General features: G+C 43.7%; 1 protein-coding gene across 1 annotated transcript in view; it reads left to right on the forward strand.

The window, feature by feature from the left end:
- The first annotated feature begins 5,983 nt into the window (after positions 1–5,983).
- SLC39A12 (solute carrier family 39 member 12) overlaps positions 5,984–20,028 on the forward strand; it is a 51,914-nt gene continuing 37,869 nt past the window's right edge. The window contains exons 1-2 of the mRNA XM_084859004.1: positions 5,984–6,247; positions 13,867–14,148. Coding sequence (XP_084715130.1) covers positions 5,984–6,247; positions 13,867–14,148 — 546 coding nt within the window. The remainder of the gene's footprint in view (positions 6,248–13,866; positions 14,149–20,028) is intronic.

Below are 20,028 nucleotides of genomic sequence, written 5' to 3' on the forward strand. Positions count from 1 at the left end.
AAGACGGGCATGATAAAGGACAAAGAAGGCAGGGACCTCACAGAAGCAGATGAGATTAAGAAGAGGTGGAAAGAATACACAGAAGAACTATACAGGAAAGATCTTAATGTCCCTAATAGCCATGATAGTGCGGTCACTGAACTTGAGCCGGACATCCTAGAGAGTGAAGTCAAGTGGGCCTTAGGAAGCATGACTAACAACAAAGCTAGCAGAGATGACAGTATTCCTGCTGAGCTATTTAAGATCCTAAAAGATGTTGCTATTAAAGTGCTGCACTCAATATGCCAACAAATTTGGAACACTCAACAGTGGCCACAAGACTGGAAAAGGTCAGTTTACATTCCAATTCCAAAGAAGGGCAATGCCAAAGAGTGTTCGAACTACCATACAATTGCGCTCATTTCACATGCCAGCAAGGTTATGCTCAAAATCTTACAAGCTAGGCTTCAGCAGTATGTGAACCGAGAACTACCAGAAGTACAAGCTGGGTTTCGAAGAGGCAGGGGAACTAGAGATCAAATCGCCAACATTCGCTGCATCATGGAGAAAGCAAGAGAATTCCAGAAAAATGTCTATTTCTGCTTCATTGATTACGCTAAAGCCTTTGATTGTGTGGATCACAACAAACTGTGGCAAATTCTTAAAGTGATGGAAGTACCAGACCACCTTACCTGTCTCCTGACAAACCTGTACGAGGGTCAAGAAGCAACAGTAAGAACCGGACATGGAACAACCGATTGGTTAAAAATTGGGAAAGGAGTACGATAAATAAGGAGTACGGCTGTATATTGTCGCCCTGCTTATTTAACTTATATGCAGAGTACATCATGAGAAACGCCGGGTTGGATGAATCACAGGTCAGAATTAAGATTGCCGGGAGAATTATCAACAACCTCAGATACGCAGACGATACTACCCTAATGGCAGAAAGCAAAGAGGATCTAAAGAGCCTCTTGTTGAGGGTGAAAGTGGAGAGTGCAAAAGCTGGTCTAAACTCAACATTAAAAAAACTAAGATCATGGCATCTGGCCCCATCACTTCCTGGCATATAGAAGGGGAAGAAATGGAAGCAGTGACAGATTTTATTTTCTTGGGCTCCAAGATCACCGCAGACGGTGACTGTAGCCATGAAATTAAAAGACGCTTGCTCCTTGGGAGGAAAGCTATGGCACACCTAGACAGCATAGTAAGAAGCAGAGACATCACCTTGCCAACCAAGGTTCCTATAATCAAAGCTATGGTTTTCCCAGTAGCAACGTATGGCTGTGAGAGCTGGACTATAAGGAAGGCTGAGCGCCGAAGAATTGATGCTTTTGAATTGTGGGGCTGGAGAAGACTCTTACGAGTCCCCTGGACTGCAAGGAGGTCAAATCAGTCAGTCCTAAAGGAAATCAACCTGAGTGCTCATTGGAAGGACAGATACTGAAGCTGAAGCTCAAATATTTTGGCCACCTAATGCGAAGAGAAATCTCCCTGGAAAAGACCCTGATACTGGGAAAGACTGAAGGCAAAAGGAGAAGGGGACGGCAGAGGATGAGATGGCTAGATAGCATCACCGATACCATGAATATGGACTTGAGCACACTCCAGGAGAGAGCAGAGGACAGGAAGGCCTGGCGTGTTATGGTCCATGGGGTCACGAAGAGTCGTACATGACTTAACGACTGAACAACAACAACCCTTACTTGTGGATTTATCCATCCAAATGTTGGTGGATATCCAAGTGCATGGTAGGGCTTTCCACATGGTAGGTGCAGCCATCTGTTCATGGATGTATTTGTATTTAGGGAAACCCTTATGTGAGACACAGCATTGGTTAACTTAGCAAAATCAAGCATTCAAGCCAATACTAATCATTAGATAGTTGTATTGGTCCATTGGGGGGCAGGGGGGAACGGACTCCAAAAGCCACTGTAGTTTTTATAGCTAACTAGAATGTTACAACGTTGCAAGCAAGCCTGTGAGTTCTCCAGAACTCTTCTTCAGGCTGGTTTTTAAGCAAAAGAACAACAAAGGGAGAAGGAATAAGCTGAGCATAATGTGAAAGCCCCATTATCTGTTTGTACGTATCTTAAGGAAGAGCACAGGAAGTGTTAGGTAGACTGAATTAGTCTGTACTGGGCTAGGTGCAAAACAGACTTCAAGTTGCACCAAGGGCTGCTGTAACAAAGGAATAATTGGCTGTTCCCCATTTTTAATTTAAATATAAAAAGTCAACAGGTGCTCAGAACTTTCTCCAGCACTGAGCAAAACATAATGCTCCTTGTGAGGCAAAGATCAGAAGTAAACAGAGACATGGTCATCCCAATAATAGCAAAATTGGATATTAATTTTAGGGTGCTCACTAGTCAATAGAAGCCAAAGTGGGTAGTATTACCTAGTGGCTGGAAAGCATATAGCCACCCCCACCCCTAAAATTTAAGACCTACCTTTTGGTGGGTCAAGTGTGAGAGTCCAAAACAAGATACAGAAGCCCCTTCGGTTAAGGAAAGAAAATTTAGACATTCTGCAGGTAAAATAGAAAACATTTTAAATCCCTTTTCTGTTTTGCAGGAGAATGTCATCTGAAAACAGCACTACAGGATGGAGAGAATTGTTTTGAATTACTTGACTTTATCAGCTATTTGGTAGAAATTGTTTAGCAGATGCATAGCCTGCTGCTTTGTGATGCTGTTAACTGGGAGATATTTGCATAACATATAAAGTTAAAATAGTTAGCTGCACTCATTTTATAGTGTGATTTCTGAAACCTGCCAGGAAGCATGTGTACAAATGGCGTCCCACCTCCATTGTTACCTCAAGTGCAGCTCTCTCCATAGCAACCAGAACTTTTCAAGGCAGAAATAAACTAATCCTCTCTGGCTTGCAGAGGACCCTCAAGGAATTTTAAAAACATTCGACTTCCTGGCAGCAAAATACTTTGTGGGATTCAAAAGGCCACAGATTCAAAGATACACAATCCTCCTAACCCAAGGTAAGAGGAGAGAATTCAAAATTGGGGGGGGTTCTTCCTAATGTTGTTTGTTCAGTGCTAACATCTTTGTTAATAACGTCCTAAAGCTTAAAAAAAAAAAACTATTTTTAACCATCACAGTCTCCTTGCAACATCCACACACTGTTAACTTTCCATCTGACTGTATGCCAGGCACTACTTTGGCAGGCGTTATTAGTTCGCTCTACTTTTACAGCCTCTTAAAGCAGCTATATTATGCAAGCAAACCTACATTCTTTTATAGTGAACCAGGTCTGGTGTGTATATCAGGCATGGATATTGTCCGGAGGCTGTTGCCAATAAAAGGATGCATGCATTTACATTCCCATATTTGTTAGCTGAATTAGGCCAAAGTTCCTATTTGTTTGCCTTTTGATTCAGCTGGGATGAAGAAGACACTATGAAAGATGTTCTGTGTGGTTTCTGACAATACATTAAGAATGAATTGTATGTCTGTACGGTGATCTTTTCACTGGCAGGAGGGAACTTGGGTACATTTCTAATAATGTTTTGACAAAATGACATCTTTGCAATGTGTTTCTTTCAGCATGATAAGAAAATAATTAACTTTAAGCCAAAAGGTGATGTTAGTGTTTTAAATAATGAGTGAACTTATTGAGATTGGTTGCAGGATGTACTCAGCGGGCCAGGAAGAGTTACACACTTTTTAATACAAATTTGAATAAAGCAAACAAACCAAGCAAAGGCAATCCAAACAGATAATTGTTCCAGAAGGTCGAACTGACTACTACAGCAGCATTAATGTCAATGACATGGATCCCCAAATAATTTTTGGGTGATTCTCCCCATCTCCCTCCCGCACCCCATCCCACATTGTGCAGGAGGGGGGCCCTGACCAACCAGAAAGGCTGTTCATGCAGGCAGGGCAGAGGAGGGGATGGGAAACATTTCATCCTATGAACTTAACTTGTTTTTCCTTTATTACATGGGAAAGCCTTGAGAGACATCTGCCGCAACTTTGTCGTGGCGTTCAAGGCCAATAGAAATCATAATGGTCTATATAATAGAGACCAGTGAGACCACTGTGGTGTAGTGCTTCAGCTACTGGGTGGTACAGAAATTAAATAAATAAATAAATATAAATAAATAAATAAATAAATAAAGGTTAGCATTTTGGGCTAGGGACCAGGTTCAAATCCCCCACTCACCCACAAAGTTCATTGGCTGACTTTGGGCCAGTCACTTTCTCTCACTATAACCTAGCTCAACCCGGGTTGTTGTGGGGATAAAATGAGATGGAAGCCATGTTTGAGCTCTTTGGAGGAAAACTGGGATATAAATGTGATAAATAAATAGGTTGCTGCAGCATTGTACAAGTGTGGGAAATGGGCAGAATACTGACATGGCTGGAATTACAAGGTAGACCTTGTCTACACATGCATCAGAATGAGGTGGTATTGTAGACTGTACTACTCCAGACTGCAGGTGACTGGTTACCTTTTAAACTATTCCGCTAAGTCCTTGCAAAGAAAATGAAGACAGCAGACAGAAAGCTGGGACAGAACCTTGCTCTGCTACTTTGCTATTTCAGAGAGTTCTCTTTCTTTTTCCTCCTCCTCCTCCCCCCATGGAGGAGCATTAAAAATGGAAAACCCACCCACAGTTTAAAGTTGTGCAGTCCATTTTATGAGCTCAGCATCCTACCACTTCACCCAGTATGTGTAGACTGCACCTTAGATCAGGGGTGGGGAACCTTCAGACATTGTGAACTACAGCTCTCATAATCCCTGACCATTGGCAGGGTGGGGCTGATGGTTCTTGGAATAAAACAACATGTGGAGAGCCACACGTTCCCCACCGTTGCCTTGGATTCTTCAACACAGGTGCAGTAGCAGCTGTACGTGGCTTCCTCACTAAGTGGCTTGTAGGTTCAAGCTATTATTTGCTACCTGGCCATGTTTAAAGTTGATATCGGTGTATAAAGCCCTAAACAACTTGGGACCAGGATGTCTGAGAGACTGCCCCTTACCAGCCTGCCTGGTCACCAAGGCCATGAAATGAGGCACTCCTGAACTTCCGCATGGACCTGCAGTCCATTTGGAGTCCACTTGGAGTACAGCCTTTGGGGCACAATCCTATGCATGTTTAGACAGAAAAAGAAGTCCTGCAGCTCCCAGCATTTCCAACATGCATGGGATTGTGCCTTTACTGTACTGGCCCCCTCTCTATGGAATTCGCTGCCTGTTGATGTCAGGCAAGCATCAAGATTGAAGACATTGTTATTTAAACAAGCCTTCCCTGACTAATCAGTCATGGTTTTATTGATACAATCTGATTTTAAAGGTTTATTTCTGTATTATTTGTAGTAGTAGTATTTTCCCTTTTATTATTCACTGCTTAGGTATTTTATTGATGTTGTAGAACAATATATACATTGCAATACTACTACTACTACTACTACTACTAACAACAACAACAACAACGATGACGATGATGATAATAATTGCACAAACGGCTGGAAACCAGTGTGAATTCTTGCTGAGTCCCATTTCTAATAGTCTATTCTCATTGAATTTCCGTAGTCCTTACATTATGCAGTGAAAGGGAAACCAGCAACCTTTTCCTAAACTTATCACAGAAGCCTATCATTACCAAATTTGTTAATGAGAAAGGAGCAGTGTACCAAAAAGATTTTATTATTATTGAGGTTGGGGAGAGGAATGATCTGAGTCAACCTTTTTTGGTGTAATGCTACAGAAACGTTCTGCCCACAATCAATGTCGTTCCCTGCTAGTTCCCTGCTGTAAACTCCCTACAGACCCCCCCCCCCGTTGTTCAGAAACAGCTTGCCACTGCAAATCAGCTTAGCCAACCAATTAATAAATCCTTCCAAACATATTGCAGCCACACTAATTAAGGGGTTTTCCCTCCACCCTTTATGATATAAATTCTTCAGGCTTCAAGTTTAAGCTGTGAACTGCAAACGACGATTGCACCCAAAGCAGACGCAGGCTACGGGAAGAAGAGGAAATGACTATGCATCCAGTTCTTTGGATCGTATCTTTGGCTTTTATATTTGGCCCACATACTGCTGGAACACAACCCGGTGGAGAAATGAAGGAGGACAACAGCTATAACTCCCGCCACAGCTATTTGAGGGATGTTTTACGTATCATTTCAGCTAGCAACTACACTGAACACCACCAGAACCAATCAAGGGGAATTATCAGGATGTTGCTGGAGAAAACTGTGTGTCCTCAAAGGATTTATGGGATGCAAGAGGACTGTAATCTGGTTAGTGAATCAAGGGATGAACAGAAAATTATACAGATAATTTAGTAAGAGCGAAACCTTCCTTTTCATGCATTTGGTCTCCCAGGTCAAAAAAGAAGAATAAGAGGGGAAATGTTTCTTATTGTTTATGAATTTATTCGTATACTATATTCATTGTTTTCAAGAAACATACTATGCCCTTCAAGCATATGTGTACATTTTTGTAACCATTTAGTTTTTCTAGCTTTGGGAGGTTTTGTGTGTGTGTTTTAAAACCAAACAAACATATAAACAGTGGGACCGGCTTGAACTGTAGCATTTATATGGAAGACTAGAGAAGGATTCTAGTATGTCAGCGTTGTTTCCATGCTGTTGAGGATTAGCAGAAACCAAAATAGACCTCTGCAACTTTCCAGGCTAGTTTTATTTTGCAGAGATCAAACTGTAACCAAAATTATCTCAGATTTCATTTGCAATTTCCTGCAAGCCTTGTTAAAATCCAAATTTCAGTTAATGAACAAATAATTCAGATTAAAGGAACATTGAGGGCCATACATTACTGCCTCCTAGTAGTATGGAAGGTACTTTCCTGTGGCACCTTTCCCATGCCACTTCAATAATGTTTGGATCCACCAAGAACCACATCAGCCAGGATAGTGATTGGCTGGGAAGTAGCGCATTGGTAGGGTAATAAGGAACCACATCATTGGCCCCACACCTATAGTTCCTGGATCCATGGTTTGGTGTGTTCAGGCATGGCAGAAGCCTCACTGTCCTACAAGTGGAGAAAGCAGGATTACATCCAATGTTAAGTACTTACCTATGCCAATTAGATCGGAATTGAGCCAGAGAAGCTTGTACCCAGAACCTGAGCGAGCAGGCTTGCCAATGGTTGGCCTTGGCACATATAAAGTAATAATGAAAAAGGAAATCCTCATGAACATGTACACCTCTTCACTAAGTAACCACCACCACCACCACTCTGTCTCTCTCTCACTCACATGCACACACACACACACACACACACAGATACACATGACATTAGTAGATGGAGCAAACCCATCTGTGTTCAATAGTATGATCTTACTAAGTGATGCTCAGGATGACACTTACAGAGCAATCTGAGCCTGGCCTGATGGGAACATCCACCATGGAGCCACCGCTGCATCTGGAGCTCTGCCAGAACACAAGCAGCCAGGGAAGAGTGTGGGGTCTGGTTTTCACTGGTTTTTTTCCTGGTGGATCTTGGTGATTTCAGTGGGAGGGGAAATACTTCAGTCAACCTGAGGCTGGCATCGGTTGGGGCCTCGATCCTGGGGAACTGGAGAAGAGAGGGCTTTGGATCCAGTGAATCCGAAGCTGTCCTCACCCCTACTACAGAACTTTCCATTTGGGGGCCTTCCGCTGGCTACTGATCAGGGGTGTCGTTAGGGAAGGCCCACCTGGGCACAGGCCCTGGATCTTTTGAACTGTGCACCAGATCTTTTGAGCTTTCCTAATTGCCATTTTTTTTAACATTTTCCCATTGACTAGCATTGGAAAACAGAAACGGCCATTTCTCAAAGACTAAAACAAAACATAACAAAAATTATTTTTTTTAACAACTGTCAAGCCACACAGGGGATTAGAAAATCTGTCAAAGCAAAGAGCTATTTTTTATTTTTTTTTGGTGCTTCCACATAAGTGCATGGAATTCGGGGTCCTAGCAGCTCCCATAGAGCTGATTGAACCTGCCAAAGTTCAGGCAGTTAGGTCCAGTGGCTTTTGTGCTAGTCACAGGTAAAATTGGCTGTTTTCAAGAAAATTTGTCAAAGCAAAGAGCTATTTTGTGTGTGTGTGCATGTTTCACATGTGTGCATGGAATTTGGGGACCTTGCAGCCCCTATGCAGCTGACTGAACCTGCCAAATTTCAGACAGTTAGGTCAGTGGCTTTTGTGCTAGCCATACATAAAGTTTCCCTTTCTCAAAGACTAAAACAAAAAGTAAAAACTGCCAAGCCACACAGGAGATTAGAAATTCTAATCAGGAGGTGTTTAAGGTGACTATTAGGAGGTCAGTATCCCTTATATCTGGTGTGGTGGTTTTTTTAGGTGCAAAAAACCTCTTTCCCCCTACTTTTCTGCTTTTACATGCCCACTGTTGGGAGCTTGCTTGCAATTAAATTTTGAAGAAGGAGAAGGAAAGGAAGAAAGAGCTCCATGTGAGATACTGGTATTTCACACAGCATCTGATTTTACTGCCCCAAACTGGAACCTTTTGTCAGGGTGGAAACTGAGCCCATAGAACCCCAGAGCAGTTCTGATTCTGAGGAAGAACAGCAATCTGTGGGAGAGGAGCTCACTCATCTCTCACAAGCACAGCAGCTGGCAGAGATTCCTCCTGCCACCATTCCTGAGAGAGATAGTGACCCTGGCAGTGAGAGAGCGCTGGAGGGCAGCTTGCTGGACGCTCGGTGCAGACGCAGGGAGCGGCGCCAGATGGAGGGTGCTGAAAGGAGGCGCTCCGCTTGTTTGGTGCCAAAACAACGGTCGCGTCCCGAGGACCCAAGGGAAAGAGGGAGGATCTCTCCATAGCCCATAAGTTCAGAGTCTTCCTGCACTTCTCCTTCAAACGGGGACCAACTGCCTTACCTGGAGCTTAGGCTATTCTCCTATCTACCCCAGTGCAGTTCCTTGCTTAGTTACTAGTGATTAGTACCTGTAAGAGCCATTAAGTAATAAAGGAATAAAGCCTTGGAAAGAATCCTCGTCGTCTGTCTCTTGAGTTGGCTATTGGAGGGGACTGTAAGAGGCAGCTAGGGCGCTCCTGACAGCTTGGTCTCCGTTTGAAGGAGAACCGCTGGAATACTCTGAACGTATGGGCTATGGAGAGATCCTTCCTCTTTCCCTTGGGTCCTCGGGACGTGACCGTTGTTTGTGCACCAAACGAGCGGAGCACCTCCTTTCGGCACCCTCCATCTGGCGCCGCTCCCTGTGTCTGTGCTGAGCGTCCAGCAAGCCTCCCTCCAGCGCTCTCTTGTTGCCAGGGTCACTATCTATCCCAGGAATGCTGGCAGGAGGAATCTCTGCCAGCTGCTGTGCTTGTGAGAGATGAGCGAGCTCCTCTCCCACCGATTGCTGTTCCTCCTCAGAATCAGAACTGCTCTGGGGTTCTATGGGCTCAGTGTCCACCCTGACACCTTTGGCTTCTGCAGAAGTTTAGTAGCTTCAGTACAGCAAAGACTCCAATTAACCTCCACAAACTTCTTTCTCCCCCTCCACTTTAATTTCTCCTAAATAGCTGTAGGACTCAAATTATTCCAAAAGGAGGGTTAGGACTATGTGGCTTCATGATCAAGGAACTGCTGGGGCTTTTAAATAGGTTCTACAGTTTTAGAAAAGCTAGAAAAAGCCCTCAGCCACCTCACCTCATAAAATTAATTGAAGTATGTGCAATCCTTACAAACCTTCCACAGCCTCCTAAATTCCTCTGAAGTACTACCTCTCTAAAAGGAGGCACTTTGTTTAAGGTCTTTTCTCTAGAATCCCCCCGCATTTCCAGTCGCCATTCTTCTTTTCTTCTTCCCTCCCCTATTCTGTTCATTCTTTCTCTTCTTTATTCCACCCAGAGCATATTCTTCAGCGGGCAAGAGGAGCTGAACTGTATTTGACTTTGTACAAACAGACAAGAGGGTTGGTTTTTCTCCTTCTCACTCAAGTCTTTGAGAAAAGTGGGTTCACATGGTTGCAGAGAAACAAATCTATTTGTCAGTTGCCATTATCCAGCAATAGGGAGGGCTGTAGCTCAGTGGTGGAGCACCTGCTTTGCATGCAGAAGGTCCCAGGTTCAATCCCCGGCATCTCCAGGTAGGTCTAGGAAAGGAAAGAATCCTGCCTGAAACCCTGGAGAGCTGCTGCTGCCAGTCACTGTCAACAATACTGCGCTAGATGGTCTGACTCAGTATAAGGCAGCTTCCTATGTTCCTATTAACAGAAAGCTTTAATAACAATAGGAGTTTTTGGTTTGTTTTTTAAGTGGAGGGGAGATAAATACTGCTAATTTGTACAATCCTATGTATGCCTACTCAGAAGCCCCATTACGTTTAATGAGGCTTACCCTCAGGAAATTGTGTATAGGATTCCTGCATAATTTACTTTTGCAGGGAGGTTTGCACCTTGATGTTCTGCATGTTTACTCAGAAATAAGTCCTGAGTTGTGAGCATGGTACTGCAGGCTTAATACAGTGCCTACCCAATTCCATCTAATGAATTGTCTAGCCTTTCAGCTCAGTTCTATGCATATTTTGTCATTTGTGTGTGTGTCCCCCAATTTTTAATGAACTCTAGCTTCAGTGGTGAGGTAAAGGCACTTAGTACATACTCAGAGTTTCTCCATAACATAGCCCTAGTTTTGAAAACAGACTCATTGGCTGAATCCTGGTGAACTCTTGGCACCAAAGTTATGGGGAGGAAGATACAATGAGAGCTTGTGCATAACAAGGAGAGTTGCACAACACAAGACATCTGTTTTTATGAAGAGTTGCTGGAGGATGGTAGGATGAGGAGGGATGGTTGCATGGAGGGGACCAGAACTGGTAGGGGGAGATTGTAAGTGCTCAGTAGTGAAAGAAAAGCATTCTGCATATGCTCAGAGGCACTCTATATTTAAGAACATAAGAAGAGCCGGGCTGCAGACCAAGGTCCATCTGGTCCAGCATTCTGTTCACACAGTGGCCAACCAGATGCCCACAGGAAACCCACAAGCAGGACATGAGTGAAATAGCACCTTCCACCCATGTCCCCCTGCTGCTAGTAGTGGGGAGGGGTACCCACACCAAACTCTAAACCACACCCCATTTCAAAAGCGACAGGTGCCCTGCCCCCTTGTGAGACTGGAAGTCCCGCCCTAGCCAGAAGTCCCACCTCCAGAAGTCCTGCCCCAGAAGGAGCGATCAGCTGCTCAGGTCATATGACCATCAGGGTCACCTGACAGGGGTCATGTGACCCCTCTACAAACTTGTCATGCCACCGTGGACCAAAGGGAAGAGGTTTTAGAGCCCTAACAGGTACGGGTGTGGAAATGGCCCAAAGGGCCCTAGACACACCCCTGTAAAGTGACTTTGCATCATTAACCCTCACATTGAGATGTAGAAGACAGACACAGAAAGAATGGATGGGGTGCTGCTAAGCAAGACTAACACAAAACTCTCTAACAAAAGTGTGAGGGGTAGTAGTTGGATCCTGACAATTCTGTGTAGTCCCTTGCTTGATCTGTGTTTGCCTTCTACACCTCAGTGTGAGGTTAATGATGCAAAGTCACTTTATGGGGTGAGCATAGTTGGGGGGGGGGAACCTTAACAGCTTTCTAAATATGTTCAGGGTGATGGGTCAGACTGCAGGTAAGCTTGTAGTAAGTTTTAAACATAAAACCAAGTGTTCTGCAGAAGAAAGAAAAAAGGGCGTGGTGCTGCTAGACAACTTAATATGGAATGTTTTTTGACTTGGAAACCTTGTTTTCTCTCTCCATAAATCATGCCCCCCTAGTAGCTCTGTGAAAACTGCAATTATAACTTTTGTGGCAGTACATCTATATAGATGTAAAGTTCCTTTCTTCCTTAAAGTTTTATTGAACTGCTTATTGCGGATGGCCTTCATTGTTTTAACGGGCTGCTTATAGCCTCCTCAAATTTTCCAGGAAATCTGTAAAAATGTCTACAGCTATGTTCTCTGCCACAGCTGCATCTTTTCTTCTTACATTCGCAGGAGCTATAGCAGGCTCTCCCTTTCTAGTTCTTTTTAAAAGTATGTAAGCATTACTCAGCTTGCGGCCTTTCTGGCGGTCAGTATTCAAGGGTGTCTAGCATCTCCATGTTCTCTATGCAGGAAACATGTCTGGACAAGCTAAATGGCTACATTGATCGAATCTGGCTGCACCTCTTCTGACTGGCTGATGGGGTAGGCTGTTTCTGCTAAAACCTCTTCCTATTGGTTCGTTGTGAGGGGGCAAGGGCATAGAGGAGTCACAAGACCCCTCTGGGCCAATCCGGGGAGGGATTGGAAATGGCCCTTTGAGCCATTTCCGCACTCGTACTTGTTAGGGCTCTAAAACCTCTTCCTATTCGACCGTGGTGGCATGGTGAGTTTGTAGAGAGGTCACATGACCCCGTCAGGTGACCCTGAAGGTCATATGACCTGACCAGCTGATTGCTCCTTCCAGGGCACGACTTCCAGAGGTGGGACTTCCATCTAGGGTGGGACTTCCGGTCTCCCGGGGGGGGGGGGACCTGTCACTTTTGAAAAAGGGGCATGGTTTAGAGTTTGATGTGGGTACCCCCCCCACTACTGCTGCTAATATTAGTGAAATGTAAATAAATTCTAGTAATTCTAAATTTGCATGCATGTATATCCTTCAGAAACATTGCAGGTTTCTTGCCTCTGGGGCACCTTTAATGACCTGTGCAATTTCATACAAATTTACCCAAAAACTATTGGAGAAGGGGTGAAGAGAAGGGAAAGCGAATCACACACCCCCAGTCCAAATTGGAGAACTCCCTTTCCACATGAACTGCTGCACCTAACCACCTGCAACTTCACTGGTTTCTTACTTAGGGACAACTCTAGGCTGTCTATAATTTTCAGAACAATGGTCTGTAAGGAAAATAGGGAGATAAATAGGGAGAAATGCCCTCTTTTGGAGACCTAAAATGTCAAGGCCACCCTTGCACAAAAATCCTTGTGGCTATCATTCTGAAATTTGACAGACATTATCTCCTCTGGTGGGGCAATGAAACCTGACATTTTTATCCAATTCTTCCAAGGAATTAAAACATTATTGGCAGCTCCCTTTAAAAGAAAATCAAAATATAAACCCTGCACCAATTTTTCTGACATTGAGCAGGTGTAATCCCCTTCTAGGGGGCTACTATGCCTGAAATAATCATCCAGTTCTAACCAAGAGAAAAAGTTACAGTTTTTTTTTCTAATTTCCCATGGTAGTCAACAGGCAGCATAAAGACCCATTTTTTCCAACCTTGACTCAGGTTTGGTGCTGAGGTGAAGTGGTCCAACTACAAATTGGCCTGAGTAGAAGTGGGAAGTTTGCCAAAATGCTGATTCGGGGTCTGTGTTGAAGTGGGATGGGGGTGGTCAGTGCACACTTCTTATGTATGTATGTAATCTATACACACACGCAAGCACACCACATGCACACACACCACACACATACATTAGACTCGGAGATAGATAGATAGATAGATAGATAGATAATGCAAATCTGTGTTATGGGCCTGTGCCCCAGATCTTTTAAGAATTAGCAATGCCTCTGCTACTGACAGAGGTAGACTTATGCTCCTGGAGCTTTCCATGGGCATAACTGGAGCCTTGTAACAGTTGGACCACCACCATCTGGCAGTGGAAGACCTCCATGGCATCACAACCCCTCCAGCCAGCAGATCTCAGGGTTAGGATTTCACTGTTCATTTCTGTCATGTGAGACATAGGGCCAAGCTAGATAAGATGCCATTCCCGCAGTGTGGTCAAATGGTTAAAGTTGGCCTCCCGTCTCCCACATGCTGTCTTAACATATGTCCATTCTGGTATTCACCAGAGATTTGTAGTGAGCCCTATTTGAAATTTATTTTTGTATGTTTTCTTATTCATAGTGCCTTGAATCTGATGCTTTCATATTAATTGCTGGAGGAGATTTGGAAAGCCATCTTAGTGAAGAAGTATTCCAGAAAATTTCCCTTATTCTTTTGTACTTTATCACTCATCAAAAAAACGTCTGTCCATCAACATTCAGTTTGAAGGACAAGGATTATAATTTTTTCCTGAACAGTATGCTCAATTTAAGACGCAATGAAGACTGCTATTATTTCTCATGGAATGAAACTGAAGATGTTCTGGAGGCAATAAGGAAACATTTTAAAATATCTGAACACCAGGTAAAAAGCAAAATGCAGTAAAACACAAGTAAAGGCTAATCTTTTAGCTGAATATTCTCACTGTTGCCCAAAGTAGGATTGTATTTACATTGGCCAGCTATTCATATTACCCTTTTACACCATAATTTTAATGTAATTAAAATCAATACAAGTTTGACTAGACTAGAAGAGGATCTACACTAGAGCTCCATCCAGGTACAAGTCACTGTGGCAGCATGAGTAAGTATTGTGTCTTCAAAACACAATAGTTTTCACTGAGGCGCACACTAATGAATACAGCGCAGTATTCAATGTCTGTATGCAACTGCATGACGCACAAAATTGCAAAGTGTTCTAAATGCAGGAGAAGTAGGGGATTGGTCAGGTGAGTTCTGTAACTTTGTAATGCAAGTCTGTGCCACGTGCTGCTTTGTAGAGCTTGGATTGCATTAGAAGTGGAATGGATGCTGCTTCTGGTGTCTTTCTTTTCTTTTCTTTTCCTTTCTTTTCTTTTTTGACTCAGCTGAGAGAATGCACATCTGCAGTGGTGCAAAGCAGTAGAGGTTTAAACATGAAAATTGTTTAAATTACTGAGGGCTCCACAGTACATCTGCAGTCAAAAGTAGCGGGGGGGGGGAATTACAGTGGAGGAGGAAAAGGAAGTGTGCGTGGGGGCTGCTCTTGCACAGCAGTGTCCAACAAAACAGCCCCTGCCTCCCCATGTCTATTTCCTCCTCCTCCTCCTCCTCCTGCTGTCATATCCTGCTTTTTCCTTGGTGATGGCAGCATCAAGGGGCCATGTTACTACGCAGCCATATGCGAGCAAGTGAGAAAGGAAGAGTTCATGGGGGAGGGGGTGTTCCCGCCCACAAATCCCATTCTTCACAGATGTGGAGGTGCACAGGAAGTACACGGCCCACCCACCACAATTTAAATTGGTGGATATGATCCACCACCACTGATCGCAGGAAATGGTGGACAGACCCACTTCCTCCCCAGCAGCCCCACACACTACCTGCCCCTCCCCCTGCTAAGGGATTGACTTAGCTGAAGTTCCACAAGTGAAGCCACTCCCACCTGCACAGATAGCAAAACTGCAATGATAGCATACACACAGGACATAGTCCGCAAGTAAACCCCAAGATGGCCAAAAATAATTATAAAAGCAGTCTTGAACGCTCCAGAATATAAGGGCTGAATGAGAAAAATGGTTTAGGGAGTGTGTCATGTGCTGTACTGGTGAGCCAGGTGTGACAATAATGAAAAAAAAACAACCTGGTATAGATCAGCCCTAGCTGGCTATGCAGATTTTTTCATAGTGACTGGCCTTGTGAATATTTTAACATATGTCACAATCACAACTTACCATTTCCTGATACAACTCAAACTTGAAGGTTTTGGAGGATGTGTTGAGCCATGCATTCAACACAATGCAATGAACTTTATCAATGTTATCATGATAAAGTCCCGTTATCAGTGAACTTATCTACTTTAGATAGTTGATAAGCAGTGAGGAAAGTGGTCAGGAATGGAAATCCATGGAGTATCAGCAGAACACTGCAGAGTGCTGCCAGAACATTGTGCTTAGAACGCTGGCCGACCATTTTAAGAATTTCCAGGAAAAAAACAAACCTGTTTTCATCCATAACAGTATGGATGTTTCCTGCGTCAATATACATGTTTGCCCTGGAAGGAGCTGCAACAGATAAAATGAAGTTTCAATTCTGTGAAAATTTGCATGAAGTATTTCCAAAAACTATTACATATGCCCCAACATATGCTAACGGTGTTCCATTATGAAGCCCAGGGGTAAAGTGTGTGTTTGGAATGGCAAGGGGTATGTTAGTGGTTAGGACAGAAAGCTTAGCCACAACTGGTGCATGGTTTTCTGAAAGCCAATACATCAGCAAATATTTCTCTTCTGGATCAGTGGTGCTCTCAGGACAGGACTTTGGGACAGAAATCCAGGGCCCCAGTCAGCAAAATGAATGAGAGGGGCCCCAAACACAGCAGGGCTTTACCACATTTTAAAGTAATGCAATTAATACACATTACATATAAAGAGGGGGTCTTGTAAGGCCATTTAGAGTGCAGTCCTATGGGTTGTGCTCCCGATAGACAAAGGGCTCTGAGCCAGGCAGGGCGTGAGGAGGACAGAGGTGATTTTGACTCCGTTCCTCCATTTAAAATACAAAAAGTGGCTAGACGGCCCTCTGAACCCATCTAGATGACTTACCTTTTGGTAGGCAGGGAGGGAACTGGAGAGACCATAGAATACTGCATATCCAGGCTTCTCTTTTCCCCTCTCCTCCCCATCCACTAGCACGCCCCCTTTTATCTCTGGGTGCATTCGGATGATCGCAGCAGGGGAAGAAATCACTGTGGCTGCTCCCCCTACCCCCATGTGTGCCACGCAAGTGGACACCACGAGCATTATTCCCATTGCAATGCGGGTTGGCGTGTCATAAGAAACCAGCGCATGGCGCGGCAGGGAGACTTTGTACCCACCCTACAACCTCTACTGCATGTTGTGGGTCACAGGGTGGGTATGAAACCTGGATGCCAACCCTCACTGCAGCGTGGGGGATAATGCAAATGGCGGGCGCTCGTGGGGCACACACGGGGTTGGGGGGAGCAGCCACGATGGTTTCTTCCCCTGTGGCAATCATCTGAACCCAATCTCTCTCTGACTTACCATCACTGTTTAGGGGATTGCTCTCTAAATCCAGAGTCTAAAATTACCACTGTTATTGATGGGGGTTTTTTCCCCCAAGTTTAAGCCACTGTCATAATGTACTGTAACCTTCTGCCACTTATTCTATTTTATACCTGAATGTTAAAAGGTTTGTGAGTTCCCCAGTATCTAAATTGAGTAAAATAACATTTATATTTATCACTAATCTTGAATTTGGGCATCCCACTCTCCCTGATTAAATGAAAAAAGAAAAAGGCTCAGTTTAATGGCAGCTCACCACTTGTGCAAATGCAGGTCTCTCTCTCCCTCTTCCCCCTCCCCTCCCTCCCACACACTTACTTTTAGAAGCCTTTATGGCAGCACGATAACTATGTGAGTGCCTGCTGAAAAATGTGAATTTGGAGGTATGGTATATGGTGTGAAACCACTGCAAGACACCATGATATCAAAAGCAAGCCCAAAGAACGACACCACCTGAAGATAATCACTTTGGTTATGGGAATTTTGCTTCAGAAGCTCAAATACTTCCATGCAAACAGAAGCAAGCCAAATAAAATAGAGCCCTTTATGTATTTGTATTTTAAATTCTTTTTAACAACTAGGAAAGGATATTGTCTTGAAAGACGGGCTTCTTTGTGCCTCTTTTGTTGACGCCTCTCTCTCTTATACTCTTGAGTTCAGTCTACAGAAAGTAGTTTTTGAACCATGAACAACTTGCAAGTGGAGGGTGGGGAAAATAAGACATCCATTTACATTTAAATGTAAGCATCCTTTTAAAAGTCAGGAAGCACATGGCCGCTATTGTCTAGCTCCTTGAAAATATTTTTCTATGAAATTGTCACATCAAGTGGGGTATGCTGAAAAATATATTTTTTTGAAAGCACTTCCCCCATTGTTAGCTATTTCTCATTCATTTTCAGCCTCACCCTTTCCCTCCCACCATTTCAAGACACCATCTGGACCATACACATTATTCATTATGACCACACACACACACATCACCATGCTGTCAGGACTGTTGTCATTTTTCCAGCTTCAGATTCACCTTCCACAATTTTAAGGCACCTCCTTTCTAGGAATGGATGAATCTGTCTCTTTCATTTTCTCCCACATTCAGATGTTTTAGATCTCAAGTTCTTTCCATCCTGAATATGAAGAAATTTGTGAATTTTAGTAAATTCTTATCAAAATGAACTGAAATGAAATTTTCACCCACCCTGCACCAGCCAAATTCAGTAGATACAGCTATTCCCAGCATGGAGAGGACCCTACCATGCAGCTGTTAAAGATGAGGAGCCTGTCAGAAAAAAAGAGATGGAAACCCTGATTTTAGTACCAACATGGTTGAATACACAGAAATTCAAACCCAGCCTTTTAAGAGCTAAGCCACCCTTACCCACCCTGGTGCCTTCCAGATGTGTTGGACTGCAATTCCTATAATTCCCAGCAAGCTGTACTATAGTGCAAAATAATAAGGGGTGGGGGTCATATCTATATGAAAATATGTTAGCGTAACACTTATTACTAGAGATCTACCAGACCAATTTTTCTCATTTTTTAGAAAAATCAAGCTTCAGCAGTGTGGATGTACAGAACATTTTGAAAGTTTGAAAAAGTTCAAAGCTCGAGCTTTGATAGCCAAACACCAGCCATTCTCCTCCTCTTTCCTTTCCCCTCGCAGTCCAAATACCCTCACTGTAGAGAAGCTGGCAAGAGTGTCATCTCCCATTGGCTTCCTCTAACAACCCCGGTGGGCAGGGGAAGTGAGGAGGAGAGCATTAAATTTACTGTCTCATTATCCCACTGCAGAATGTGGAGAGAGAGAGAGAGAGAGAGAGAGAGGAGGCAGCAAATGTGCAGCTTATGGGGTTTTTTTTATAAATAGGAGGTGCTGCACAGGGCAGCTAGCCATTGTCTGCTGGTCTTGAGGTGGTCTGGGTGTTTGTGGTGGGCGAGGCTGGCTTTGAGATGGGGAAGCAGGGGCCATCTTGGCTGTGTCATAAAGGGCTGGAGGTACAAATTGTGAAGCCTTTCCTTTAAAACTAAATGACGGTGGCCCTTTTTCATCTTAGACTACTAGTCCCCTGGCGACATGGGCTTTACACTACTATGTATATGTATTTTTAAAGGGTAAAACATACCCATGCCTATAGATAAATGATCAGTGTCATAATTTCACCTTTGGGGAAAATTGCTAGAGATTTTATAGCAGATGAAGAAGTCGTCTGCCTCCAACAAACTTTCACTTCTGAACAGACCACACAAAGCAAAAACTCTATGTGCAAGGCAGGAGCACAAATGGCCTATTATGATTCCTTTCTGACTAATTAAGCGAAAGTATGCAGAACAGCCAGGAATAAACTCTAGATTCCCGTAAAGCCTAAGCTGTTGCTTTAGTCACATTTCCTTTGCCTTTTGTAGATGTGCCAGTAAAACAATATAAAACCAGAAATCCTGGGGTAGGGGAAAATATTTGAAAAAATGTACTTCCCCAGACATCTTGAGCACCCAAAATGCTGCTGCCAGCTTATGGGGGCCACAGCAGAAGGCTTTCCCAGTGTATAGGAAAGCACAGCGGACAGTTGTAGCAGTGGGAAAGCCTAATTTGTAGCTGAGCCCACACTGCAGAGTTTATTTCATTTATTTCATTTCTATATTGGCGAAGAGCCGAAGCTCTCTGGGTGGTTCATGAACATTACAAACCACAAATACAAGATAATAAAAACATAATATAAAATCTTAAGCATACAAAATTTAAAAACAATGTAAACAGCAAAAACAGTTACAGTAAGATTCTGGACCTGATAAAAACAACTGTCATAAATGCCTATCATATGCCGACAAATGCCTGGGAATACAGAACAGTCTTAACCTTGCACTGAAAAGATGACAGTGTTGGCACCAGACGGACCTCAGAGGGGAGAGCATTGGGGGGCCACCACTGAGAAGGCCCTCTCCCTTGTTGTTACCTTCTGAGCCTCCCTTGGAGGAGGCACTCGGAGGTAGGCCTCCAATGTAGATCATAGAGTCCAGGTAGGTTCATGCTGAGGCACTCCATCAGGTATTGTTGCTTGGGCTGTGCTCATATTGGGTTGGGCATCTGGGCTGGGAAAAGCCCTGCTCCAGAAATCCCATACTCTGACTTCATCACTAGTCCTAACAAATGTAGTTTTTACATTTCCACTGTAGACAGATTTAAACTCCTA

This window comes from Heloderma suspectum, chromosome 5 (genome assembly GCF_057233095.1).
Source record: "Heloderma suspectum isolate Gila_16-S chromosome 5, 16-S_ref, whole genome shotgun sequence".
NCBI classification, from domain to species: domain Eukaryota; kingdom Metazoa; phylum Chordata; class Lepidosauria; order Squamata; family Helodermatidae; genus Heloderma; species Heloderma suspectum.